This window comes from Talpa occidentalis, unplaced genomic scaffold, assembly GCF_014898055.3.
Source record: "Talpa occidentalis isolate TD23 unplaced genomic scaffold, MPIMG_talOcc4v2.1 talOcc4.15, whole genome shotgun sequence".
In the NCBI taxonomy this organism is placed as follows: Eukaryota; Metazoa; Chordata; class Mammalia; order Eulipotyphla; family Talpidae; genus Talpa; species Talpa occidentalis.
This window is the reverse complement of record NW_023601543.1, coordinates 43,393,598-43,419,926: the sequence shown is the minus strand read 5'-3', so window position 1 is coordinate 43,419,926 and position 26,329 is coordinate 43,393,598. Positions and strand designations below refer to the sequence as shown.

The 26,329-nt window shown below is 38.8% G+C and overlaps 1 protein-coding gene across 1 annotated transcript; it reads left to right on the top strand.

The window, feature by feature from the left end:
* Window positions 1–44: 44 nt before the first annotated feature.
* Window positions 45–23,679, top strand: UPRT (uracil phosphoribosyltransferase homolog). Its single transcript, XM_037512242.2, is given in 8 exon segments — window positions 45–467; window positions 470–569; window positions 10,344–10,386; window positions 14,075–14,144; window positions 15,170–15,232; window positions 17,775–17,936; window positions 18,594–18,692; window positions 21,043–23,679. Coding segments are annotated over 8 exon segments (918 nt in total). The 5' UTR covers window positions 45–193; the 3' UTR covers window positions 21,150–23,679.
* The last annotated feature ends 2,650 nt before the right edge of the window (window positions 23,680–26,329 follow it).

Below are 26,329 nucleotides of genomic sequence, written 5' to 3'. Positions count from 1 at the left end.
ACGTCTGGCGCGGGCGGGGCTGGGACGTGGCTTGCAAAAGGGAACCGGCGGAGGCCTAGGGGTGAGAGGGCAGCTGGGGGAAGTGAGAGAGAGCTGCAGGAAGTGGGACCGGCCGGGAGAACACGTGAGAAAAGGCCCCTACTCTCCTTTATCTTCAGGGGTCGGTAGTTTGGGGACAACTCAGGCCCGGTGTATGGCCACGGAGTTACGGTGTTCGGACTCCATGCCCTGTCACAACCAGCAAGTAAATTCAGTCTCTACCCCAAGCTCCGAGCTGCCACGACCTGGCGACCTGATTCCAGACCATGCCGGGGCAAACAGCGCCTCCACTGCTAAATTGACTTTTCTCACAGGGCACACCCATTCTTCGGTAGAGGCCGAGCGGGACCCTCTGGCCTGCGGCGGTGCCACCCTCAACTCAGATAACAACGGCTACAGTGGCAACGATGACGCACCAGCCAGTGACTCCCCCCAGGGGACTGCGACGTCTCCCAGCAGATCGGGGCGCAGCTTAAATTGCTCCCTATGAATGATCAGATCCGGGAGCTGCAGACCATCATCCGGGACAAGTGAGCCGCGAGAGGAAGGGGAAAGGGAGGCCTCGGAGGGTCTCTCTGGAGGTGGGCGGGGATTGGACGTAAGAGGGCTGAAGGGATGGCGTCTTGGGAAACTTGGTGAATGGAGATTGAAGGTTTTTTATTATTTTTAAACGGGAGTGTCACGTGACACGGGGCCCACACTCTCTTCCTTAATCCGCATTTAACGTTGCTTTGTGTTGGGAGGAGACCTTTTAGAGAGCCTTCGGCTTCCTCTTTGTCTTTTCCGGGTGACACAAAGACGCAGCCTTCCCGGAAAGGTAAAAGCGCTTGTGCTACCTGCCAGTTGTCCGGCCACATGGTAAATCTGCCACTTAGAAATGGTTACTACCCAAGATTATGCTCAGGCTCACAAATAGAAATAAAGTAATTTCAAGGAAAGGTTGTGCTCAACGGGCTCTCCAACCCTTTAGTTTTGCTACTACAAATATGTAATTTTGTCTAAGGTCTTTTAACCTCAGAGTTCGGGTTTACTTGATCACGTGAAACTTTCTAATTCAGCTCTTATCAAGATTGTTTTACTATAAACTTAATAGAACAGCAAGTGTTTCGGATAAAGTTAATGGAGTCAAGGGAACCTAAAAGAATCTTGGTTCTCCTAGTAATCCCACAAGCCAATGTAGATAAAACTTCATTTGAAATGCTATCTTCAGATCTCTAAACCTATGTTGTAGATAGGCTTTCTCAAAGGACATACTTACCATTGATGAACTACAGCTGTTACAGACATGTGGGCTTATGCTCAGAAAATGGGACTGAACCACGAGGTTGTTTCCACACATGTAGTGTTTTATTAGCAAGTGGTGGCATGTCGGAACAGCAGAGTCAGAGCTCAGAAATGGCTGCCTCCCCAGAGGCAAGTGAGGGAAGATTATATAGGAAAGAAAGGATGTGGGAACATGCAGGAGTAGGGAGAGTTTTTTCACTCTCAGGTTCTGGGTGCTCCAGGGAGAATATGGGTGGTTGATCACAAGATTTTTGATAATATTTCTGGAATAGTTGCCCCTTTTTGTGTTATCTATTAAAAGGATCTGCCAGTGTTTGTCAGGAACTGATGTTATCAGCATCCTCTGAAGGAACAGAAATATGCATTAAGCAGCCTATCACCATGGCCTTGCAGACTGTCGTATAGTGGCTTCTAAGGCAAGGGTCCTTTCCTGGTTCAGGCCTGACTGATCATACTACTGGTTTCTTTGCTCACCACATTTTAAATTAGTTGCTACTCTGTAAAAACACCCGTTTTTCAGTGGGTGTCTTGATTTTTTAGAATTGCTGCTAAGTCAGGTTGCTAGTCCCTAAGTCAGACTCCAGCCTGATTTGTTTCCCTGCCTCCAGTTTTTGTCTCCGCCATATGCACCTGTATATTACTACACAATCTTAACATACAGCTTTGATCAGTAGCCAAAGTGGAATCCACCCAAATGTCCATTACCTGGCGAATGGGTAAACAAAATGTGGTATATCTGTACAGTGGAATATCACTCAGCCAAAGAGGAATGGTGTATTGATATGAAATGTATGAACCTTGAAAATATTATGCTAAATGAAAGGGATTAGTCACAAAAGATGTGACAATACCTGATTTAACTGCATTTACTCAGAAAAGCCTGGATTATATTGCCAACCTGGGTGTATGTGAATTTTTTCTTTCTCAGTTTGGAACAAAACAGGATCTAGGGTAAGCTGAGGCAAGATCTTTAGCATCTCTGTGCTTCAACTTGATCATTTGTAAAATGAGAGTATTGATAATATCTTACAGAGCTCCTGAGAGGTTAAAACAAGCAACTGTCTGTAAACATTTGTTGTAAACAGTGAAGAGCTGTGATTATTAAAGGAATTTCAAGTCTTTATGTTTGTATTTGTGCATGGTTCTGATTGCATCCACAAATGCTGTTTTTTTGAGCTTTTAGTAACTGGAATTGAAGTGTAAATACAACTCACATTCTTATTTTAGAGAACAACAATAAGAGATGTCAGGTAATTTTTATCCTGCTCTGATATAGTATAGAAAATACCACACAATTTTTGATAACTAATTGATGCTTAGTTATTCAGGCCAGAGATTGTTTCTTGCTTTTGCTTTTGTTATCTATTAACAGAGGCTTCTGTGTTCTTTTATCTTCAAAAATTGTCATCCCCCTCATACAAACAAGACCTGTTTCATCCCCTTGAGGGTACTGGTGGTAAGGGTGCCTGTGGTAAGAGGAGCTATATTTATGTAGGTCTAGTTATGGAATATGCCATCAGTTATGATGTCCTGTCTTCTGTGGGGCTTATGCTCTTTTCTAAGTTGATATGACATGTATGTGCACTATGGAGCTGTGATACAGGCCATTGGAGTGCATATTGCACATTTTATTATTCCTGGTCCTTAGCATGTATCTTGTAAGGGTTTGCTTTCTGAATTGACTTTGGCATGGGAAATGGGTTGAGCCAACAGGACTGCATATTGTAGTAAATATATAAAGCAGGAAAGATTGAGAACATTGTTTGCACTGATTGAAAATGTCTTTTCAAATAATGTGAAGTATTTGCAACATAATAGGTTGGTGGTTGTATTATTGAATTTCAGGCAAACAGTTTTCTTTCTGAGAGTGCACTAATCTAAAATACCAAGTGATCAGATAATTTTCTCAGTCAGATGTGAGTCACAGGTGAACTTGAGAAATGACTCCTTCATTTCCAATGTTTGTTGTTATAATGGATTTAGCCACAAATTCTTCCCTTCCTGATTCTTCTAAATATTAAACCCAGCAAAATCTGAGTGTAATGCACTTTTCCCTTGAACATAGTTCATGGACTTATATTTTAGGCAGTGTATTTAAGAGATCATTTCTCCTCCCGAGCTATAAGTGGGAGTTTGTTTTCTTTTGTTTCCTGAAAAGTTAATGCTGTTTCATGAGCTCCTCAATGTTTCCTGCTTTGCCATGGCTTTAGCAGGCAGTTTGGATGAAAGTCGAGCAATTTAGAGTCTCTAGGTATGTGAAATAGCACCGAAGAAGGAGTGCGTTCAGTTTGTGACTTTTTAGTCACCTGGAAGGGAGACAATCTCAGGATGAACGAACATTCTGTGCATCCCTAATGTGAGTGCAACCTATTGTAATTTGAGTCATCTGACTACGTAATTTAATGTTCTTAATTAAAGCTGTGCATCTGAATTGCTCAAGGAGGCTTTTTTGGTTTGCTTAAATACAAGTTTTCGGCCCTCATTCTTAGAGGTTGTCTGAGTAGTCTTGAGCACCTGTAGCTTTGTATGCACCATAGATGACTATGCATGCTCAGGCCAGGCCAATGGGAGAATGGTGTTCTCCCTCCTTTGGTGATTTTTGGGGCTTCAGACTTGGAAAACAGGCTGAGTCAGGCATTCCTCACACTAAACAGAACCAGTCTAGAGAGCCTGAGCTCACATCACTCTGAGATTGGAGGGATCTTGGAAATTTTCCCTTCAAATTACACAAAATCAGAGTCCAGATTGCTGACCAAATTGCTAACCCAAATTGTACAAAGTCAAAAAAATGTCTGCCACATAAAAAACTTTGACCTGCAATTTGTTTAAAACATGGATTTTTTTTTTTTGTTTTCCATATGAATTTTCTAACTCACCTTTGGATTAGGAGGGAGAAAGTTGCCTCTTTAAGCTACATGTAACACACGCACACATATAAGTATGTGATATTTATTGGGAATGGCCAAAGACGGTTTGGTCTGGCATAGGACCTGGCACATAGGCACTTAATATTGAAGTCATAATTAAATAAATAAACTGAGTTACTGAGGTCTGGGTTCTAAGGGAAATTTTTCTTTTTCTACCAGATTTTGAATTTATATTGAGCTCTACTTTGAGGCAAATAATTGATGGTATTCTACTTTATAAGCTTTTTAAGAAGGTGCTGTTGGCATGTAACTGAAGGGTACCCAGGACTGCAAACTGTTTATGGGTACATGCTCTAAAAGGGATCCAGCCTTTTGTGAACACAAAGATAAAGGAAGTAGGCACTTAGTTGGTAGGGTTTTTTAAAATTGGTGTGGAGTGAGAAAAAGAGAGAGAGAGAGAGAGAGAGAGAGAACTTCAAATAACACTTTTCCAATAAAACTCCCAAAATTACCTATCCCCTCATGGGCGGATGCACAGCTAGACAGGCTTGGTCTAAAAGCTTTCCACAAGTCTTAGGTACCTTTGGTAGGGAAGAGCATACAAGAGCTGGGGTGTAGGCCAGAGGTGTGGGAAGCAGGGGGTGAGAGGATTCACCAGAGACAGAGTGGGGAGGCAGATGTACTGAAATACATTGCTGAGGGGAGCAGCGGGTGAGACAGGAGAGGTCTGTGGATCAGCTTCCTGGCCGGGGATTGAACTCCTGCTGTAGTGGCTGGCAGTTACATGATAGAACAGCTTCTTTAACCCCTGCGCCACCAGGGAAGCCCGCAATTTTCATTTTTTAAAAAGCTTTTGCATCAGATTGGGTTTGTTCCACGTACTTCATGGGGGGGGGCTGTTTATGAGGGTGAAAGGAGGGGGAAATCATGTATAAATCACTTGTATACCAGACAACCCATGTAACCATTTTTTTGTTTTGTTTTAGTGATTACATAATAACAAGGTAGCTTTGAAGTAAAGTTTGTTTTCAGAACTTTCACTAAATATTGGCTTTAAATGAAACATTCCCTTGGTTTAAACCTATCAGGCAAACTTTAATGTTTCACTTCCCTTTAGCCTATTGCTTAAAAAACAAAAACAAATCAAAGTATATTAGAGCTGAATTTGAGTCCATTTTTATTCTTCCTCTTGAACTTAGGTTGCCAGTAAAGTATGGGACACCCAGTTAAGTTTGAATTCAGATAAATAAATGATGAATACCCTTTTGGTGTAAGTATATCCTAAGTACTTTGTGGGATATGCTTCTGAAATATAAATTTCAGAGGGCATTCTGTATTTGTGTTTGCTACATCTGACAATTCTATTCCCTATCCTAACTTCTCCCACCTCAAATGCTGAAAATAATTTTTGTATATAATCCTCATTTTTAGAATTATTACTCACTAAATGCTACTGGGATTTGAAAAAAATTAAATTCTATTAGGTTATGAGCCTAACCTCAGATTTTTTTTTTTGAATCTTTGAATTTGTGTTTTATTTTATTTTTTTAATAAATTTTATTTTTATATTCCCCATACAATTGCAACCCCCTTATTTTGACCCCAATCCCTCCCATCCCCGCCCCCCACCCCCCATAGAGTGTCTCTGGTTCATAGTTTTTTGTTGATTTTGATTTTCACTTTCTTATAGTTATTCATTTTCCTGGTCCCTTATTTAAGTTTTCTAGATTCCTGCTATGAGTGAGACCATCCGGTATTTTTCTTTTTCTTTCTGGCTTATTTCGCTGAGCATGATCCCTTCCAGCGCCATCCATGTTGCTGCAAATTGCATGTGTTTATCTTTTTTGAATGCTGAGTAATATTCCATGGTGTATATGTACCACATCTTTTTGATCCAGTCATCTATTTTTGGGCATTTGGGTTGTTTCCAAAGCTTAGCTATTGTAAACAGTGCTGCTATAAACATAAGGGTGCAGGTGCTCTTTGGAATTGGTGTTTCTGTGTCTTTTCGGTAAATACCTAGGAGAGGAATTGCTGGATCATATGGAAGCTCTATGATTAGTAGGTCCAGAAATCTCCACACAGCTCTCCATAGTGGTTGGACCAGTTTGCACTCCCACCAACAGTGCAGGAGAGTTCCTTTTTCTCCACATCCTCGCCAACATTTGTTGTTGCTAGTTTTTTTAATATGTGCCATTCTCACTGGTATCTCATGGTAGTTTTGATTTGCATTTCCCTGATTCCAAGTGATGTTGACTATTTTTTCATATGCCTGTTGGCCATTTGCATTTCCTCTTCAGAGAAGTTTCCTTTTAGCTCTTCTGCCCATTTTTTGACAGGATTATTTTCTTTGTTGTTCTTGAGTCTCATCAGCTCTTTGCATGTTTTGATATTATCATTTTGGAAAGGGTGTGTTTTTGTATGTGTTAATCTTAATACATAGTCTTTATAAGACATGTTATAATAATGCCTCTCTCTTCAGAAACATTTTAATAATGTTTATTTACCTGCCAGGTTCTTTATTTCATTGTATGTACTGTATATACATGCCAGTCTCATTCACAGAGAGAGAAGCAGCATTAAAATATATCTAAAAACTGGTTTCTTATCAATAGGCTTTCCCTTGTTAGAGCAAAATATAAATGATGGCTTTACTCAGCGACATGGAATTAGAGAGCTTCTGGCTGGGAAGAACCTTGAAATTCTTCACCTCTGTGATCTTATTTTCATCACTGAGTGGTCTTAGTAATACAATCTACCTCTTATGCCTGTGTGAGAGTTAGAGGAGATAATGCACCAAAACCACCTAATACTTGACACCAAGGAAGCTTTTAATAAATGGTGATCTGTAGGAAAAAAGGAGTAAAATATGTATTGATATAATATAGGTGCCTACTATGACCTTTTCAGAAAAGCTTTATAAATAAATCTTTGTGCACTTTGGCGATATCTGTATCTACGTGTGTGATTTTAAAAAAAGAGGGTTGTCCTAAAAAAAGAGGGTTGTTAAGTTTATTCTGAATAGAGAGAAGTAATATGGAGTGACCAAATGTTAATTTCTGCTCTAGAAATTGAAGTTATAATTGTCCCAGGAAATAACTTAACCCCCTAAAGACTCTGTTTAGTAGTAGTAGTAGTAGTGGTGGTGGTGGTAGTAGTAATGAGGCCTAGTAAGAAGAGGAGAGAGGATCTCTACTTGAAGTCTTAATTTTAAATATTATAAAAACATTCTTTCATAGTCCTATAGCTTGTGAATAAGTACTTAATAATCTTTGGAGAGAATGGTTGTTGAGATTCAAATGGTTTCATCTTGGTTTGGTTTTGCTATGATATATACATGTTTTTTAAGTATACATAAATTGCTGCAGCCTCTCTGGAAATTTTACAGTGCTTTATAGATAGTCTTAAAAGGGAAAATCAGATTTACTGAGTATACATTAAAAAGAGAATTTTACTTTCGATATGATTTTCATTCTTTTTTTTCAAGTGAAGATCTCTTTAAAATGACTGCCTTTAGCTTCCATTTTATTGCTATAGATGCATTACACATTTACTGAGGGAAATGTCAAGAAAAGCATTCTTAGATCTGGTTAAGTCTGCACTGGTCATCTTCTCTGAGGTTTGTACAGTTTAAAGACATTCAGTCTAGCATTAATTAGATTTCCATGCTCTGAATTTTGAGTGCCTGGATATCACTGTTTAAATATTTGATATTTGATGATTTGAATATATTTTAGAATATTCTGTGATGTGTGTCAGTGTGTTGCTTCGTGGTAATTTTGCATTAGATTTTATTCGACTGTTATCAAACAGATGATTAAAATGTCTTTCAAAGCTGTGCTTTCAGTAGGAGAATAAAAAAAATGGTTTGGGGGCAAAAGTGAATCGAGTTAAGATTTGAAACAAAGTGGTAGGGTTAATAAAACCTGGGTTCGGGTTTATATTAAACATTTTTATTAGCAAACATTTTAGTCCAGTGTTGAGCCTGTAGTGGCTCAGAGAATATGTACGACTTGATCGATCCAAGAAGTAAATGTCTGCTTTATGAAACCCTAGTATTAACAATGTTAATGTGGATATTGAAGACCACTATGGGTTTTTTAAAAATGCAGTCAAGTTGTTGTATTCTAGCTGTACTTCAATTTCTAAATTGATTTAAAGTAAACAGCTTGGGTCTACAATCTGTTTAAAACAGCAGGTAATAAGTTAGTAATTAGTTTGTAGTGGGATGACTTGGAGCATCTTTATTTTAATGCTTTAATTGGAAGTCAAATCACTATCAAGAGATGACAGTTACTGTTAAACTCTCAATGTACACCTTTTTGGAATGTAGAGAAGATGCTTATCAAGCAAAAGTTAACAGTTGAGGCTGATATTTTTTGTGAAAATGTAAAAGGTGTTAAGGTGTCCATAATAAAAATAACAGATGTGGGCAACCCTGATCACTTATCCTAATGTAACTTTTTAGAAATCAAAACCAAAGATTTCAGGTAGGTCCCCAAGATGTATTACTGGATATTTCTTTAAGACAAATCTGGAGTTTTTTCTTCCCTCTTGGAAAACTGTCTGCCAACCTCTTAGACAAATTTGTGTAGGTCTAGCTAACAGGGCAGTAGGCTTCAGCATTTTTTGTAGTTCACTGCCTTTTACTTCCTTGACAAGCATGTTGTAAAGATTAATTTTAGGAATGAAAGGTGCTACTGTAATGGTGTAATTTTATTTGAAAACCACAGTATATAAAACAGAGGCTGTTTTAAATGGGCTCTCTGTGTGAGTATGTGTTGATAGAGATTTCTGAGTGTAGGGAATATTTATACATAAAGAAACCAGACCTGTATTCTCGCTATTGCTCAATTAAGGTCCACATTTTAGAGAATTATTATCTGTAATATGATAGACTTTTGTTTAAGAAACCTAATGCTATTTGTGTCAGGGATATTTCATTGCTTTTCCCTGTAAGGGAGTAAATGCAGCTTGGGGGGGAAAAAAGCTGTGAATAATGGTATACTGAGATAATGTATGCCTGCGTATGTCATTAGATGCTGTGTTGGGGAATATTTTGAGAATGCTATGGATACGCAGTTGGAGGTTTTTAAGTACATACATTTTATTAAAGATTTATTTTTATTTATGCATACAAGAACTGGGGTCTAGGCCAGAGGTGCCGGGGGTGAGAGGATTCACCAGAGACAGCGGGGAGCAGAACAGGTGGATCTACTGAAATACACTGCTGAGGGGAGCAGTGGGCTGTGCAGGAGAGATCTGCTTGCGTCGTGAACTCATGCTGCTGTGGCTGGGAATAGCTTGATAGTGCTGAGAATTTATCCCCTGCACCACCAGGGAAGTCCTAAGTACATAAATTTTAAATCAATCTGTTATTCAAATCATTTAATATGGGAGAAGGAGGAATAATGCTAGATTTTTAGAAAAAAAATGTCAGCCTTTTAACATTCCCTTTTTGGCTAGCTAACAGCTTGTGGGTAAGTGAAACCCCGGATGATTATTACTTGGGTTCCTTAGGATATGAACGTATTGGGCAGAAAAGAAATATATAGGGAAATAGCAGCGCAATCTAGGGAGTAAAGTATTAGTTGAAAAACAGCAAAAGGAACAAATTATCAATACTTTGAGAAAGAGGTCTTGGAAATTAGGTTACATGTTATTGAAAGCAGTTGCAAACGTAGAACATTTATTTGTTTTGTACCATTCTAAGTCCAAAAAGGATCAGAGACAAATAGATGGGTTATTTATCTTGGTAATATGAGTTTTAGATCATATGGGCGGGGGAGGGATGAAGAGATCTAGGTTTTCTCCTTGGAAAGTTTTGTCTTAACTTGAGCTGTGGGTTTGCTGCCATCTTCCAGGGGTAGCTTTCTTCGCCTCCTGGTTGGGTTATATATACTTGGGCAGCTCAGAGGCAGACTGCCTGACCTTTTCACTTCCTATTTCTAATGTTTATGTCAAGTAAGTCTGTTCAATAATATATTTACATTGTAGCCTAGTGAAAAAAATCTAGTCTCAGTAATAGTCTTACATGTCAACATTTAAACCTGTGTCGTAGGTCTTAATATCAGTGTTGCTATATGTATTAAGAAATATTTTACCTTAAGGCTCTAATCTAGACTAAAAATTTTACTACTTTTTTTTTTTTAGGACAGCCAGTAGAGGGGACTTCATGTTTTCTGCGGATCGTTTGGTAGGTGAAGGCTTTCCATTTCATTGTTCCTAATGATATAATCATAGTAGGCAAAAGAACTGTTTTTGTTCTATAGCATTCTGGATGGCAGGGATGGGGTAGGGGAGGAGAGATTGACTAAGAAACCATCCTCTTTCTAGGCTTCTGAAGTGTTGTTTCTGCTGTTGTATTAAAGCTCTGTTTCAATCCCTGTCACCTCAAACCATTACCCCATGAACTCATCCTGCTTCGCTCTGAGCAAGCACTACCTCTCAAATGGATCTTGGTAACCTAATACTGAGCAACCCTTAAATGCCTGATCATAGGACAGTGAAGTGAAGTCCATTAAAGAAAACAAAAGATGTAGTAGCAGTATTTACTTAGTACACAAAAACTAGTACCTCTCTTGTAGTTTACATGGGTAGGGGGAGGTGTGTTTATTTTGCCTTTTCTTTTCTATCCTATCCTTGCATGTGGAATACTGAATTGAATGGTTTACGCAGTCCTCAGGGACTTCTGGTAAGGACTGACCAAGCCCAACTCTATTTAGCTAATGTAATCCAGAGAGGATGGCAAGCCAGATTGGGTTGTCACTGTGTTTCTGTAGGGTAAAGAAAATATCAGGCTTTTCTGCCCTTCCGTCATCAGGATAGATGATGGATCCTTGTCCTGAATGCATGCCTGATGGCGGGCACCTGGAATAGGGTGTGGGCATAGGTAGATGGGATTCAGCTGAGCTAAGACTGTGCTTTTTAAGGGCGGCGTCACGGGGGGACGCCAGCAGCACTAGCAGCAGCTGCAGGAGCAGGAGCAGGAGCAGGAGCAGCAGCAGCAGCCGAAGCCGAAGCCGAAGCTGAAGCCGAAGCTGAAGCCGAAGCCGAAGCCGAAGCCGAAGCCGAAGCCGAAGCCGAAGCCGAAGCCGAAGCCGAGAAGCAGCAGAACAAACTCCAGAGAGCTCAGATAGAGTGAAGACTTGCTGGGGGCTGGGAGGCCTGCCAGCCTCCCAGCCCCCCAGCCAGCACCCCTGCCTGCCATATGCCTGGTGAACCCCAAATAAAAAACCTGCAAAAAACTACTGAGGACTCTGACTCCTCATTTACCCGGTCTGCATGGGATCAGAAAACCTGCACTGTGGTCAGTCCTGACCCCTTTACAGTTTCCTTCTGGTGTTTGTATCTACCTGTGCTCAGTGTTTGAAATGAGGTTGACACCTTTTCTGCTGTCTATGGTTATTAGTGTTGTTCCATTCCAGAAACATATACTGAATTCATGTGAGTCAGGCACTGTGCTAGAAGAAATAGCAGTAAGTAATATAGACGTGGTCCCTGTTGTCAGTATTTAGTTGGGAAAGAAAAGGAAAAGGCTTATTAACCTACCAGGTATCATCAGACAGTTGAAGATAGATTATGGTAGGGTAAGGAAAAATGTCAGGCTTTTCCACCCTCTCGCCATCAGGATAGATGATGGATCCTTGCGGTCCTGAATACATGCATGATGGCGGGCACCTGGAATAGGGTGTGGGCATAGGTAGATGGGATTCACCTGGGCTAAGACTGGGCTTTTAAGGGCGGCATCATGGAGACGCCAGTAGAAGCCAAGAAGCCGAGCAGAAGTCAAGACGGAACAGAAGCCAAGAGAGAAGCAAGAGAAGCAGAAGCCGAGAGAAGGCCGGAGAACCCGGAGTGAAGACTTGCTGGGGGCTGGGAGGCCTGCCAGCCTCCCGGCCCCCCAGCCTGCCATATGCCTGGTGAACCCCAATAAAAGCCTGAAAATCCACTGAGGGCTCTAGGACTCTGACTCCTCCTTTACCCGGTCTGCTGGATCATAGAAAGCCTGTACCGTGTCCATTCCTGACCTTACAATTATTAAAGGGAATCTGGGGGTGGAGGGCAAAAAAGGCATGACATTTTTCACTTAGATTTTCTCTGGGGGAAATCTTTATTTCAAAAGCGTATAGACAACTCCTGTTCTTTTGGTTTTAAATATTCTTGATTCAGTGGCCACTTCTATTTACAAGTATTTAAGTATCCAAGGGCGCTAATAACATTGGATTGCATCAAGACAAATGCAGTTAACATTCCTGGAGTGACAGTTAGATCTTTATCCTGTTATCAAAGCAAAGAACAGGTTCAATGAGGAAGGACCCTGTGTCAGTGACTGCTGTGGAGAAAACAGAGGTCTTGGTGTTCACTAGTAGAAAATTGTTCTTTTTTGTTTTGCTTGTTCCCTTTTTCTGTAGCAAGTAAGAGTTGAGTTCATAATTATTATAGAATGCTTGCCTGAAAGAGTAGGTGTTATATCTTAAGTCAAATGAGATAATAAGGACCCATGACTTAACTCAGCTGAGGCGATGGTTATTTGGACTTTTCTGTTCTCTGCAATTGACATTGAAGGTCCTGATATTGAGTGAGGAGTGGAGGTAGAGGGTCTGTTGTTGTGACAGGGACTGGAGCTGTTAGGTTTCTAGTCTTGAGGATTTCTAGTACACTGTCTCCTCTAGCTACAGGGTCCCATTAGAGTTGACAGTAATTCTGTCCTGAATTTGTCAGGGTTGGCTTCCCTGGCACTCAAGTTTGAGTTCTTTATGTTTTAGTCTCCCCCCGCCTTTGGGTTCTATGTTCTTTAAGGCTTGGACACACAAATTTCTATCCCAGGGTTATAGGAGATGGAGTGGGAGGTAAGATTGTTTAAAGGAGTGTTACTAGCTAGTAGATCTAGGCTTTTCAAGGAAAAGGATCCTCTTCTTCCCTTGCAATTTGCTCTCAAGAAACATTAACCTCCATAGACAGCAGTGGCTAGAGGTGAGTGTGCACACAAACACATACAGTATCCGTGAGGTTCCTGCACCCTGTCTAGTGCTGCAGGCTAACAAGCGCTGGCCCGTTTAGCTTTGATCCTTTTAATGGCAGCAGGGTGATGTGTTGTGATAGCTGAGCATGGGGGCCTGATGTTTCTCCCTGCTGTTCTGGTTCTCAATCAGTAATGAAATATTGATTGAAGAAAATGTGCATTACAGACTTAGCACTACTTTTATTGTATTAGGCTCTGGAGACTCACGGGTATATCCTATCTGGACTTTGGAAGCTGTTTCTAGTAGTTCTGATAGATTCTTACTTCTGTACCATACATTTAAGATTGTTAGAAGCCTTTCTTTATCTAGGAAACCCCAATGCATTCTATTGGATCAAACTTTAAGCTCAGAAGATTGGTTCAACCAAATCCACTTATTTATTTTCTTATTGGAACTTTCTGGCTTTACTTGCATTATGGCAAATCTTTAAGTAGAATCCAATTTAATTTCAGAAGTACCGAACATGTCAGAGAAGTTACTGGTGGGCACTATTCACATAGTAACCGGAAGTATATCCCAAAGGTGTCTGCCATGACTCTTCTCTCACTTGCTATAGTTTTGCACCTGTCATATATAGCCTGGATTAACTGAATGAGAATTAGAAAGCATACTTGAGCTGGGCTTTTTGGTGGCATTCATATGCCTAGCCAAGGTTGGATAACTTGCAGCAAGCAGCTGGCATTTAGATCTCTCAATCTGACACATGATAAGGGCCACCTTCCTGCTTCCATAAGCTAAATCCTTGCCTGGTGTATAACTGATATGCTGTCTATGTTCCACTCCTGAGATTAAGCTAATAGAAGATTCCATTATTTACTAAGGAACCAAATCATAATTTTCAACTTATTCTTCCTTTAGATCAGACTGGTTGTGGAAGAGGGATTGAATCAGCTACCATATAAAGAATGCACGGTGACCACTCCAACAGGTAACCAGGGCGGTTGTTACTCTCATGTTCTCATAAAAATTCTGAGATAAAATTGGGAGGAGAGGGAAAGTCTGAGTAAATCAGTATGCCAATTGAGGAGTCTAGGCAGAACTATTGATTTAAACGACTTAAACTCAGAGACATTTACTAAAGTTATTTATGTGGATGATTTTTTGTTAATGGCTTGCTTGTGAATTCAAGTTAAAAGTTAATAAATATTCTTCAGCATGCAGGTGTTGCCTTTGATGACAGCCCATTGGGACCAGAGTTAAGAATTGCTGGCAGTTTATCTTCACCAGTGTGGGGAAGCTGCTGGTGTTAACAAATGGGTGAGGCTGGTTTGGCATTGAAACTTCAGGTAAAAGGATGAGAAGTAAGAAAAAAAAAAGTAAAAAACGGTAAAAATTGGATAAGGTGCTTTGTTCTACTTTCTAAGAGAAAGCAGACAAAGGTCCCTATTTCAGGGATTTGAAATTATGATTTGGTTCTTTAGTAAATAATGGAAGCTGTTCTGCTCAAAGGTTGACTTCATGAAAATTGGGGCTCAGCTTACTGCATCACAAATAATTGACACAAATTCAGGAGGAGAACAGGGTTTCAGCTTCTCTCTTCTGCTTTTTAAGGCAGAATGGAGAATCATAAAAAAGGACAGAATGAGGAGGTTCTTTGCTGTGGTTCACAGTGGGGTCCCAGTTTGAATTGATGGGGTTGATAGCATTCTTGGAGTACAACGAATTCAAATTGAATTCAATTTGAGGAACATGTACATGAATATCATGCTATCATAAGTCCTGTTCTCACTTGATGAAGTCCACCACTCTCAATTATCCCCACAGGTTGCCTATGAAGAAATAACTGAAAAATCATGACTCTTCTCATTACTTTCACAGGGAACCTAAGATGTTTTACAGTGTGTCTGGACAAGGGTTGCTCTGTACCCATCTGCTTTAAACCATAGACACTTTATAAAATAAGTAGGTTGCTTCAATGATGGAAGATAAATTTTTGGTTTTATTCCCCAACAGGGTACAAATATGAAGGAGTGAAATTTGAGAAGGGAAATTGTGGGGTCAGCATAATGAGAAGCGGTAGGTCTGCATGTGTGTGGTTTTGTCTCTTTGCATGCATAAAAACAGCTGCTGCTTTCCAGGAGAATGGAGGGCACATCTGTCATAACTGCAGCTTAGTTGAAATCTTGCCGCCTGTGTTATATATCCTTATGGTAACTTGGAGTCATGGCCTGTGTGTTGCTGAGTTTGGCTAATTTTAACTGCAGAGCATCATCTCTAGTGGCCTGCCCTCATGGGCAAGCCAGCTTTCAAAGAGATTCAGGGGAGGGTATGAGGATTGGAGGATGCACTGATGCTGTCTTGGTGAGAAAAGGGCAACTTAAAGAATGACAGAATATGGCACAAAATCAGGCCTTCAGAACTTTGAGTACCAGACTGTAAACAAATGTGTTGTGTTTTTGAAATTTCTTTTGTAGGGAACGGTCCTACCCTGTCAGTAACTGGACTGAGTTAACTTATTTTGTATTTTTAGTTTTATATTTTACTAGTATTTGATCATGTAAGAAAAAGCATTTAACTCATTAACTCTAGATATTTGCGGTTGCTGGTCTTATAAGTGTTGTATTGTGTTTGAGTTCAACTGATTCCCCTTCTAAACTAAATTTTGTGCAGCAAAACTATGTGCTATAATTAAACCTCATACCTTTACACAGAGATTAATTGGCTAATTATTTTTTGTACCAGATCCAAAGTATGGTGTAAGTCTCACTTGCTTGTTCTGGAAACATGGATTTTTTTTTAATATTTGCTTGATTTATTTCATAAAGGTAATAATGGTTTACAACACTGCATATGATTTAGGGGAATAGCTCCACACCTCTTCAGATATATGTACTGGTTTATTTATTTTTAAAAGAATATATTAACATTTCCCTCTGACTGTGAAGTTCTATTTGTGAATAATTAAATACCTCAAGTTAAAAAGGAGTATAAGTCCCTTATTTTTTGTTTTATTTTACTTTATTTTTTTATTTTAACATTTATCATTTTTTAAATTTTTCCGACAATATTTGCTTCCCCCCACCTCCTCAGATTGAGTCCCCACAGAATTTCCTTCCCCAAGGCACCCATGCACCATCACCACAGTCCCCTGTGCTTCTCCCTCCCTCCCTCCCTCCCTCTCACCCCTCTCCCTCCTCCTCCCCTGCAGTATGCTTTGTTGTGTTTTGTACTGTTATTATTTTTTTTACACTGATGTCTTATTTGGTTCCCCTATATTCCTGTTATAAGTGAAACCATCCAATATTTATCTTTTCCTTCTGCTTATTTCACTGAGCATAATTCCTTCTAGCTCCATCCACGTTGCTGCAAATGGCATGAGTTCCTTATTTTGTAGAAGGCTGCTCTTAAGCAATGATAGGACTCCCAGGACAATATTTTCCCACCTTTTAAAAGTGACAGAGACAGTAGAGATGATTTTTTTTAAGATTTTTTATTTATGCATATAAGAGCTGGGGTACAGGCCAGAGGTGGGGGGGGGTGAGAGGATTCACCAGACAGAGTGGGGAACAGAACAGGCAGATCTACTGAAATACACTGCTGAGGGGAGCAGTGGGCCAGACAGGAGAGTTCTGCTGCACCATGTAGGTAGCTCCCTGGCCTAAAATCTTGATGGTATGAAAATGATCAACTTTTTTACAAATATTTACTTAACAGAACTTAGACTCAAAAATAGCTCTGTGTCCAGAAATCCAAGGGGTGATGGTATTCGTTGTGTTTTTCTGGAAGAGAGGAAGCAATATGGGCTACCTTTTTACTGTTTGCCAACAAAGCCTCTGTTGTTGAAGTCATTGTGGGACTGTGTGCTGTCACCCAATGTGGCCTCAACTATAAGAAATCCTTTGGTTTATATTCTCCATTCTTTCATAAATCTTTTATTTTTTTTCTGATGAAAATAACAAGTTTAGGTGGTTTAAAGGCTTCCTTAAAATAATAGGAGTAAAATGTTCCTGATATTGGAAAAGCTCAGGGAGCACCTTAACAAAACTATTTCTTATAATCATGGAAGCATGACAGCTCTAAAACTTGCAAGCAGGCAGTAAAACCAGCTTATCCTACTTTCATTGACCAGCCTTAACTTAGGTTTATTGACCTACACTAAGTATAAAATATGGGTATATCAAAAGTAAAAGCTGTTATCTTAAGAAAAATTGCTTCCAGGTCTCCCTAGTGGCACAGGGGTTAAAGTCTCAGTGCTATCAAGCTATTGCCAGCCACTGAGACATGAGTTTGATCCCCGGCCAGGGAGGTGACCCACATGGCACAGCAGACCTCTCCTGTCTCCCCTGCTGCTCCCCTCAGCACTGTATTTCAGTAGATCTTTCTGTTCTGCTCCCCACTCTGTCTCTGGTGAATCCTCTCACCCCCCACACCTCTGGCCTACACCCCAGTTCTTGTATGCCTAAATAAATAAAATAAATCTTAAAAAAAAAGAAAAATTGCTTCCGTCTCAGCAATGTTGTTTTTGTGTTAATAACAGTTACAAACTCTGGTTTGGTCTATTCTTTGATTTTCATTCTATGCCCCCCTAACCTTTTTTCCCTTTTTTATTTCCTTCAAGGTGAGGCAATGGAACAAGGTTTACGAGACTGCTGTCGATCCATACGAATTGGAAAGATCTTGATTCAGAGCGATGAGGAGACACAAAGAGCCAAAGTATATTATGCCAAGTTCCCCCCAGATATTTACAGAAGAAAAGTCCTTCTGATGTATCCAATTCTCAGTGAGTGACCTGAGTTTTATTTGTAACCTTTGATTAGGGTTTAAATTCAACTTAGTGCCTGCCTTCTATAGAAGGCAAAGACTTTCTAAATGTGCTTTTTTTCCCCCCAGTTGGGGTTGGAATTGCTCTGGGAAGTTCATTGGGGATTTTTATCCTCTGAGTAGGGAAAATACATTAATCAAACAGTTAGCTCCAAAGAGCTACTGTCTTGAAAAGAACCCGTTGGAACAAAGGATCTAATGAGGCAAAATACATTGAACATAGAAAATGTATCAAAGTGTATCCTTTCTATATAGCAATGATTTTCCCCAGTATGTATCCTCTTTGGAGATAACATTTTTTTTCCTATTCTATTTCCTAAACTTACTTAGATTATCCTTAGCATGGTCTCTCGGGATTGTAGGTAGCAGATGAGTGTTAAATTTGATATCTCAAATAATGAATTTAGGACTTGCGTACTTAAAAGCTGAAAAGTCTGTGTGTCATGCCCATCACTGAAAAGAACATAACTGGTAAAGAACATCACCTACAAATGAGGCTTTGCCTAGCGATGTCGTATGTTAGATTATTAAACTGCCCTTACTTCAAAGAAACTTCAAAGACATTTTGAGATAAGTGTTAACATTGCTAATGCATTTGGTTGTCATTTGATTTCAGGCACAGGAAATACTGTGATTGAAGCTGTAAAGGTTCTTATAGAACATGGAGTTCAACCCAGTGTTATCATTCTACTTAGTCTGTTCTCCACTCCACATGGTGAGTTTAGCATGAGGCAGTAACTGGGGCTCCAGATGGTCATGGGATGGGAAAATGTGGACTGTCCAACCTCTCATCATGAGGAAAAGTTTATTTGCTTCCACATTGAATATAAATCTTATTTTGGTAATTATAACTTCTGTTTGTCATCTGTAAGCTTAATGATATTTACCTCATTCTAATTTTACTCATTCAAATGGAAAAGTATTAACTAATCCCATTAAGGGGGTTGCATCTGTTTCCCCAGTGATCCTACTGGGTAGAGCCTGCAAGTGGCTGAAAGGTCACTATTTCTTCTCTCTCCCCATCTGAGCCAGATTGCTGCTTCCAAAGACCAAAACTTGTGGTTTTAGTTAACCCTGTGACCTTACTAAAGTAAGCTTGGTAGCATGAAGCAAAGAGCAGACAACTTTTTAAGTTAGACTTCTGCTAAAAGGACATGGTAGGAGAGGACTCTGTGTGTGTGTTTGTGTGTGTGTGTGTGTGTGTGTTCTCCATTTCCCAAGGGAGGAATACCCAATTTGGCAAAAGACCCTAGTTTTTGCCATCTAATCTAGAACAATTGTAAAAGTATTCTATATAAAAATCATGAATGAGGACTTCCCCTGGTGGCGCAGCAGTTGAGCACTGGACTGCGAAGCTGCCCGCAGCCTCTGCAGCGCTGGTTCGATCCCTGGCCACCAGCGAGGGTCCCACATGGCGCACAGACCTCTCCTGCCACCCGCTGCTCCCCTCAGCAGTGTACTTCGGTCCATCTGCCTGTTCTGCTCCCCACTCTGGCTCTGGTGAATTCTCTCGCCCTCCTGAGCTTCTGACTATACCCAGTGCTTGTATAAATAAATAAATACATACATACAGGGCCTCCCCGGTGGCGCAGCGGTTGAGCTCTGGGTTGCGAGGCTGCCCGCGGCCTCTGCTGTGCCTGTTCGATCCCGGCTGCTCCCCGGCCACCTGAGGAGGGTCCCGCATGGCGCGCAGACCTCTCCTGCCGCCCGCTGCTCCCCTCTGCTCTGCTCCCCGCTCTGGCTCTGGTGAATTCTCTCATCTTCCCGCACTTCTGGCTGTACCCAGTGCTTGTATAAACAAAACAAACAAACAAATAAATAAATAAATAAACATGCCTCTATAAAAAAAATTAAATACATACATACATACATACATACATACATACGTACATACATAAATCTTAAAAATCATGGATGTATGTAGAAATTTAGCTTTTAGGATGCTCATTATATACTTATATACTTATATTTAATGTAAGGAAAATAAATGACTAAAAATAAGGAAATTATTGAATAAATGTATATTCAAAGCATGTAATATTATGTAGCTATTAAATCATGTTTACGAAAACTAATAATATCAGAAAATCAACCTGGTAAATGTAAAAGAGCAGGATAAGAAAATAACAGCAGAACAGGTGATCTACTGAAATGCACTGTTGAGGGCCGCAGTGGGTGAGACATGAGAGGTCTGCTGCACCATATGGGTTAGCTCTCTGGCGGGGGGGATCACTCAGGCTGCAGTGGCTGGCAATAGCTTGATATTGCTGACACATTAACCCCTGCGCCACCAGTGAGGCCCCTTGCTTGTTTGATTATTTAGCTCTTTCATAATAAAAAAATTACCCATAGTTCAAATGTTGATGTTGACAGAGGTTGATTTGCTTGGTTATCATTCATATATAACATAGGTGGCATTGAAAACATTGATATAACCAAATACTTACCGGGTTTTCTGCCTTTGGGGGTAGAAATGGTAACCTTGTTATTTCTAATAGCATACATTAGAACAGTATACTATTCTATGATGTTAGAACTATTCTGTGGTAGCCTTGCTATGTTTAGTTTGACTTGGGTCCTAGTCAGTCCCTTTCCTGCCCCCTCCCAAATCTAGAGTTATAACTCATAAAAAGTAGCTTGTTTTGACATTCCAAAGTCTTTGCCCTTGTTTCAGTGTTCCAGCGAGAAATCATCATCTTATGTATGATCCTGTTTCCAGAAGTACTGTATTCTCTATTCCAACCATCTTTAAAATAAATTTTAAAAAGGTTCTTCAGGGAAATAGTTCCTATAACTGAATATATAAATCTTGGATATTAAACAATTTGATTGTAAGAATTTATTAGTGAACGAGTAGGAACATAGTCTGACTACTGTCATAGCTTGTCAGATAGCAAACGTTATATTAACAAAGAGATTAACCAAATCAGATTAGGTGTCCAAAGGTTATTTCTCTCTGCCCTCTATCCATATTAGACCTAGTAACTAACTATAACTTCCTGAATCCCAACTAATGTTACCCAAAAATCCTGCCATAACTACAATTTTCTTTTCTTTTTTTGAAGGTGCCAAATCAATAATTCAAGAATTTCCAGAGATCACAATTTTAACTACTGAAGTTCATCCTGTTGCACCTACACATTTTGGACAGAAATACTTTGGAACAGACTAAGTTACTGAAGGAAAATTAATTTTCTTGTGTAATATTACAATTATGTTTTAAGTTTCTACCTGTTTTATGAATTTGCTTGAGATATCAGAGAAAATTATGCTTTGTAATTTTTGAAAGTGGGTATAGTAAAAAGGAAATATTTGAGGTTTATTTATTTTATTTGGTTATTTCTTGACTGTTGCACCAAATTCAGTAATGGAGCATACACAACTCTCAGAAAAGATTTTTATAATAAGCTTATGTAAATTGTTGAACCCTTAGTACATTGAAATTTTTCTCTAATTTTATGAACCTCTCAGTTTGATGGTTGCTTGCAAATAAATCAAAATGGGAGGTGGTTCTTCGGTCCACTATAGTGCACATCTTGTTTAGTTTGCTTTTAATTCCAGGGAGGCTCATGTATGTGGCTGTTATCATCTTCCTCTATTCATTACTTGCTGATACTGTACATGCTGGTAACTTGGAAAGGATAAAAAAAGAATGCCTCCTGGAATTTTACTTTTCCATTAATATCCTCGCCTAATCGGTAGCTCATCAGTTAGATCATTATGTTCTTCATGATACATTTCCCACATTGTGCCATTGTTGGTCCGTGCTTTGCCAAGTGTAACATAGTGAAGGTGGTGGGGCATTTCCAGCAACTGGAACTGTAACAAATTAACATGGACTGAAGCAGGGATCCCTGGATGTTGACAAGGAAGGGCTAAGTACTGTTAATGCCATTTGTGCCCTAGGAAATAATTGGTGGTGGGGCATTTCCAGCAACTGGAACTGTAACATAAATTAACGTGGACTGAAGCAGGGATCCCTGGATGCTGACGGGGGAGGGCTAAGTACTGTTAATGCCATTCATGCCCTAGGAAATAATTGGTGGTGGTTTTTCTGAAGTGTGGGGGAAAGGATGGTTTCTTGCTGGGTGTTATGGCCAATAGGTAAATTATAATGCCTCATTTTTAGTTTGGAGGTTTCTACTAGAGGTCTTTGATTTGGAAATTAGTTTTGCATGTTTGTCAACTGTAGATTGACATGAAAATGGGAAAAATACCATGATTTAAAAAATTCCTAAGATTTATGTGTTCATCTATGGGATTCTGAAAGGAAGGGAAACTCATTTTAGAAACCAGTGTTTGTGTTCTCAAACTTGCTTGTAAAACCCTGATCTCATTTTACATTGATATTAAAACATTTTAACAGTGGTTGCTGACTGATTGCTTGATTAATTATACTCCATAGCCCATTAGTCAACTGTTATGGGCCTCTTGATAAAAAAACACAGAGAAGAACAGAAGGCAGTGCTTTAGAACCAAAGCTGAGAAAGTCAGCAAAGACTGGGGGAGAGAAATGATTATAGAATGGGTTGCATCTTCCCTTGGAGCCTTGTAATACTAGACAGGCTTTATATTTTCCCCTTTGTCTTAAAAACTTATAATAAAACTGAACTGATATTACAATTATTTCATGGTAAACTTTGTGTGTATGTCCTTAGTGAAATTATCACCTGTACCTGTCAGTTAAATATTTTTATACAGTGTGGATTTTGTTTATTCTTAATTAGCAGAAGCTGTAGCTGAAGTCCACTAAACCCAATTATTGCCCTATCCCAGGAAAGAGGTGAACCAGCAAATTTAGATATAGACTAGATTTACTGTAGATTGATGCACTGAATTCATTGAAAATGAATTAATTGGACCACTATAGGAGTCAGTGCATCTAAGCTGGTGCTTATGCTAGGGCTTCAATATTTTGGTTAAGGTGACTTTCCAGAGCATCAGATGAATTCATATTCGAGTGTAGGTATAAAACCATTATTTCAAGCAAATTACTTCATATCATCAGCTATTTAGATTTAATGTGTTTGTTCCTTTTCACCACTGTACATGATTGGGAGTTGACTATGTTTCTTTCCCACATGAACGGAATTTCTACTGAAAACAGTTTGAACTCTTCTGGTGGGTCATATTCCCCACCAGTGCTTGTCCTCTAGCCACCCCCAGCAGACATTAAGAAAAATTATAACTACATCATCTGAAACTTGGATCTGTTTAGCAAATGAGGCTTTTATTATTTCTTGGGTTAATGACTGCAGGACTGACTCGTGGGGAAATTTTCTAAATGATACAAAATTAACAGACTATTCAAAATAAAATCGTTTTCAATGACAGGAACTTCAGAGGAGTAAAAACTACAGATCCTGATTGAAGAAAGTCTTAATACAATATAAATGACACTCAAGAGTTTACAACAGTGTATCTCAAAAGTTGAATGTGCATCAGATTGATGATTGATGTGGAGGGCCACAGATAACTGGATCTTACCTTTATAGTTTCTGAATCAGTAAGTCTAGAATAGGGGCTAAAGATGTGTATTCCCAATTCCCAGGTGTTGCTAATGTGCTGGTCTGATGACCACTTTTGATTTCAGACATTTCTTTTATTATACAAATGTTTAATGATATAAATTTTCCTGTAAATACTGATTTAGTTATGCCTCAGAAATTTTGATATGTTCTGTTTTCATTTGGGTCAAAATACTTTCTTACTTCCCCTTTTATTTCTTCTTAGAGTTATTTAGAAGGGTGTCATTTACTTTCCAAATATTTATAGGATTTTCTAGACTTTTTGGAACTGATTCCTATTTTAATTCAGAAAATATGCCTCATATGATATTAATCCTTTTACATTTATTAATATTTTACGATATTTTTATTTATATCTTTCATATCATTGTGTATTCCCCATAAAATTCCCACCACCAGCTCAGATTTATTTAATGGCCTGGAACATAGTCTCCCTTGGAAAATCTTGCACACGTGCATGAAAAGTATGTGTCTCATATTGTTCTTTCGGTGGGTGTTTTATAAATGTCAAGTAGATTAAGTTGATTGATTGTGTTGTTCAAGTCTTTTTCTTGATAGATTTTCTGTTTGTCCTATCAATTATTGAGAGAATGATATTGAAATCTCTGACTAAAATTTTAGATTTGTTTTTTTTTATTTCTATCAGTTTTTGCTTCATGTATTTTGAAGCTGTTGTTAGGTATATAAACTTTTTGGATTGGTTGATTGACTATCATTATGAAATGTTTCCTTTTATCCCTAGCAATCTTCTTTGTTTTGAAAACTACTTCAGTTGATGTAACTATAAGCTTTCTAGCTTCCTTTTGATAGTGTTTATACGGTATATCTTTTCTTCCTTTTACTTTTAATCTATTTGTTTTTGTATATTGAATCTAGTTTCTTGTAGGCAGCTTAGAGTTGGGCCTTACTCTCCAATTTCATATTTACTTTTTAATTTGGACATTTCCACCATTTTCATTTATTATGTGATTAATATGATTGATTTTTAAATCTACTATCCTGTTATTTGCCTTCTATTCGTCCCATTTGTACTTTATTCAACTTTTTCTACTTTTTTAATAATTAAATGAATATTATTTATTATTCTATTTTCTCTCTTTTGATGACTTATTAGGTATAATGCTTTGTGGTTTACAGGTGGTTCCATTAAGGCCTAAGCTGCCCAAATTTAATTTACCACAGTCTATTTCACGTGTAATATAAGGATTTAGACAATATATTTCCATTTTAACTTCCCCAGCCTTTGTGCTATTATCATTCATTTTATTTCTACATACATTAAACCCCACAATACATTGTTATTATTTTTTTTGTTGTTTTCAGCAGTTATCTTTTAAATATAAAAGAGATGTAAAAAGAAACAAGAAAAAAGATTATTTTTTATCCATTTTTGGTGCTTTGTAATTCTTTATGTATACCTAGTTCTCCATCAGATCCATCAGATGGCTCTCCATCTTCCACCCAAAGGACTTTCTTTAACATTTCTTATAGTGTAGGTCTCCTAAAAATTGCTTCTTTCAAGTTTCGTGTATCTGATGAAGTCTTTATTTCATCTTCACTTTTGAAATACATTTCTCTACTATAGAGTTCTAAGTTGGCAACTTTTTTTCTTGTAGTACTGTAAGGATGTTACTGTACTGTCTTGCATATTTTTGATAAGTATGCTGTTATTCTTCCATTTACATTTAATATAATTATATAAAATGTACATTTTGTTATTTGTTTTATTGTATATATCTTATATATCTAACTTATTCCTATAGTCCTCTATTACTGCTGTCTTTTTTGCTCATTAGGTATGTTCTATGGATGACAGGGATCCCTAAGACTCCTTCTAGAATTCAATAGGACTCATAATTCATTATATTCATGGTGACGACTTATTACAACAAAAGAATCTAAAGCTAAATCAGTAAAGGATATAGTTGGTTGGGGCAAGTCTAGAGGAAATGAGGCATAAGCTTTCCAGAGTTCTCGTCCAGTGGAGTTGTACAGGATGAACTTAATTCCTCTACCTACAAATTGTAGAGCCTTGTGTGAAGGGAAGTCAACCAAGGAAGTTCACTTGAACCTAAGATTCCAGAATTTTTATTGGGATTTGGACACATAAATACACAGTGACTGCATCATTGATCACAGTTACCAAAACAGACCATCTGAAGGAAGAGTATTCACCATAAAACACTTTATTTACACAAACTATCTGGATTCATTGACACAAAAGTTGCAAGTGTGAAAAAGCACTTTTGTGAGTTAAAACATTCCAAGAACTCTAGTTCCAATATCTGGTCAAGGGTCATTCTTGAAAACAGATTATTCTGGGAATGTACAAGTTATGGGCATATGATCTACTAAGTCAACTCTTTCGTGTACAATTCATTTTTTCTGGTCTTTGGCCCAGACTCTCTTACAGGAAAATGATTGTGTTTTGCTGAGCATCTACATCTAATATAGCATTTATATAATAGATATAGCAGTATCAACATGTGTATGCCCAGCATTTGGAGGAGCTAGCTGCTGCAGGAGGCCTTGATGCCCCAGCCAGATAAAACACTGGAAGGTAAAGGGCCTCACACCGTGGGACCGAAGGTAAAGGGCCTCACACGGTGGGGCTGAAGATTCCTTGTGCCTCACACCGTGGGGCTGAAGATCTAACATTCCTTCATTTTTTGTTCTTGGTCATTAAAAGAAAAAAATTTATCAAAAAAGTACATTAGGCAATAAATTATATGTATCAGTAGACTGCAAGCAATTGGCACGGAAAATTACCTGTTTAAATATTAGTTATTAAACAATTTGGCCCACTTGACAATGGGAGATGATT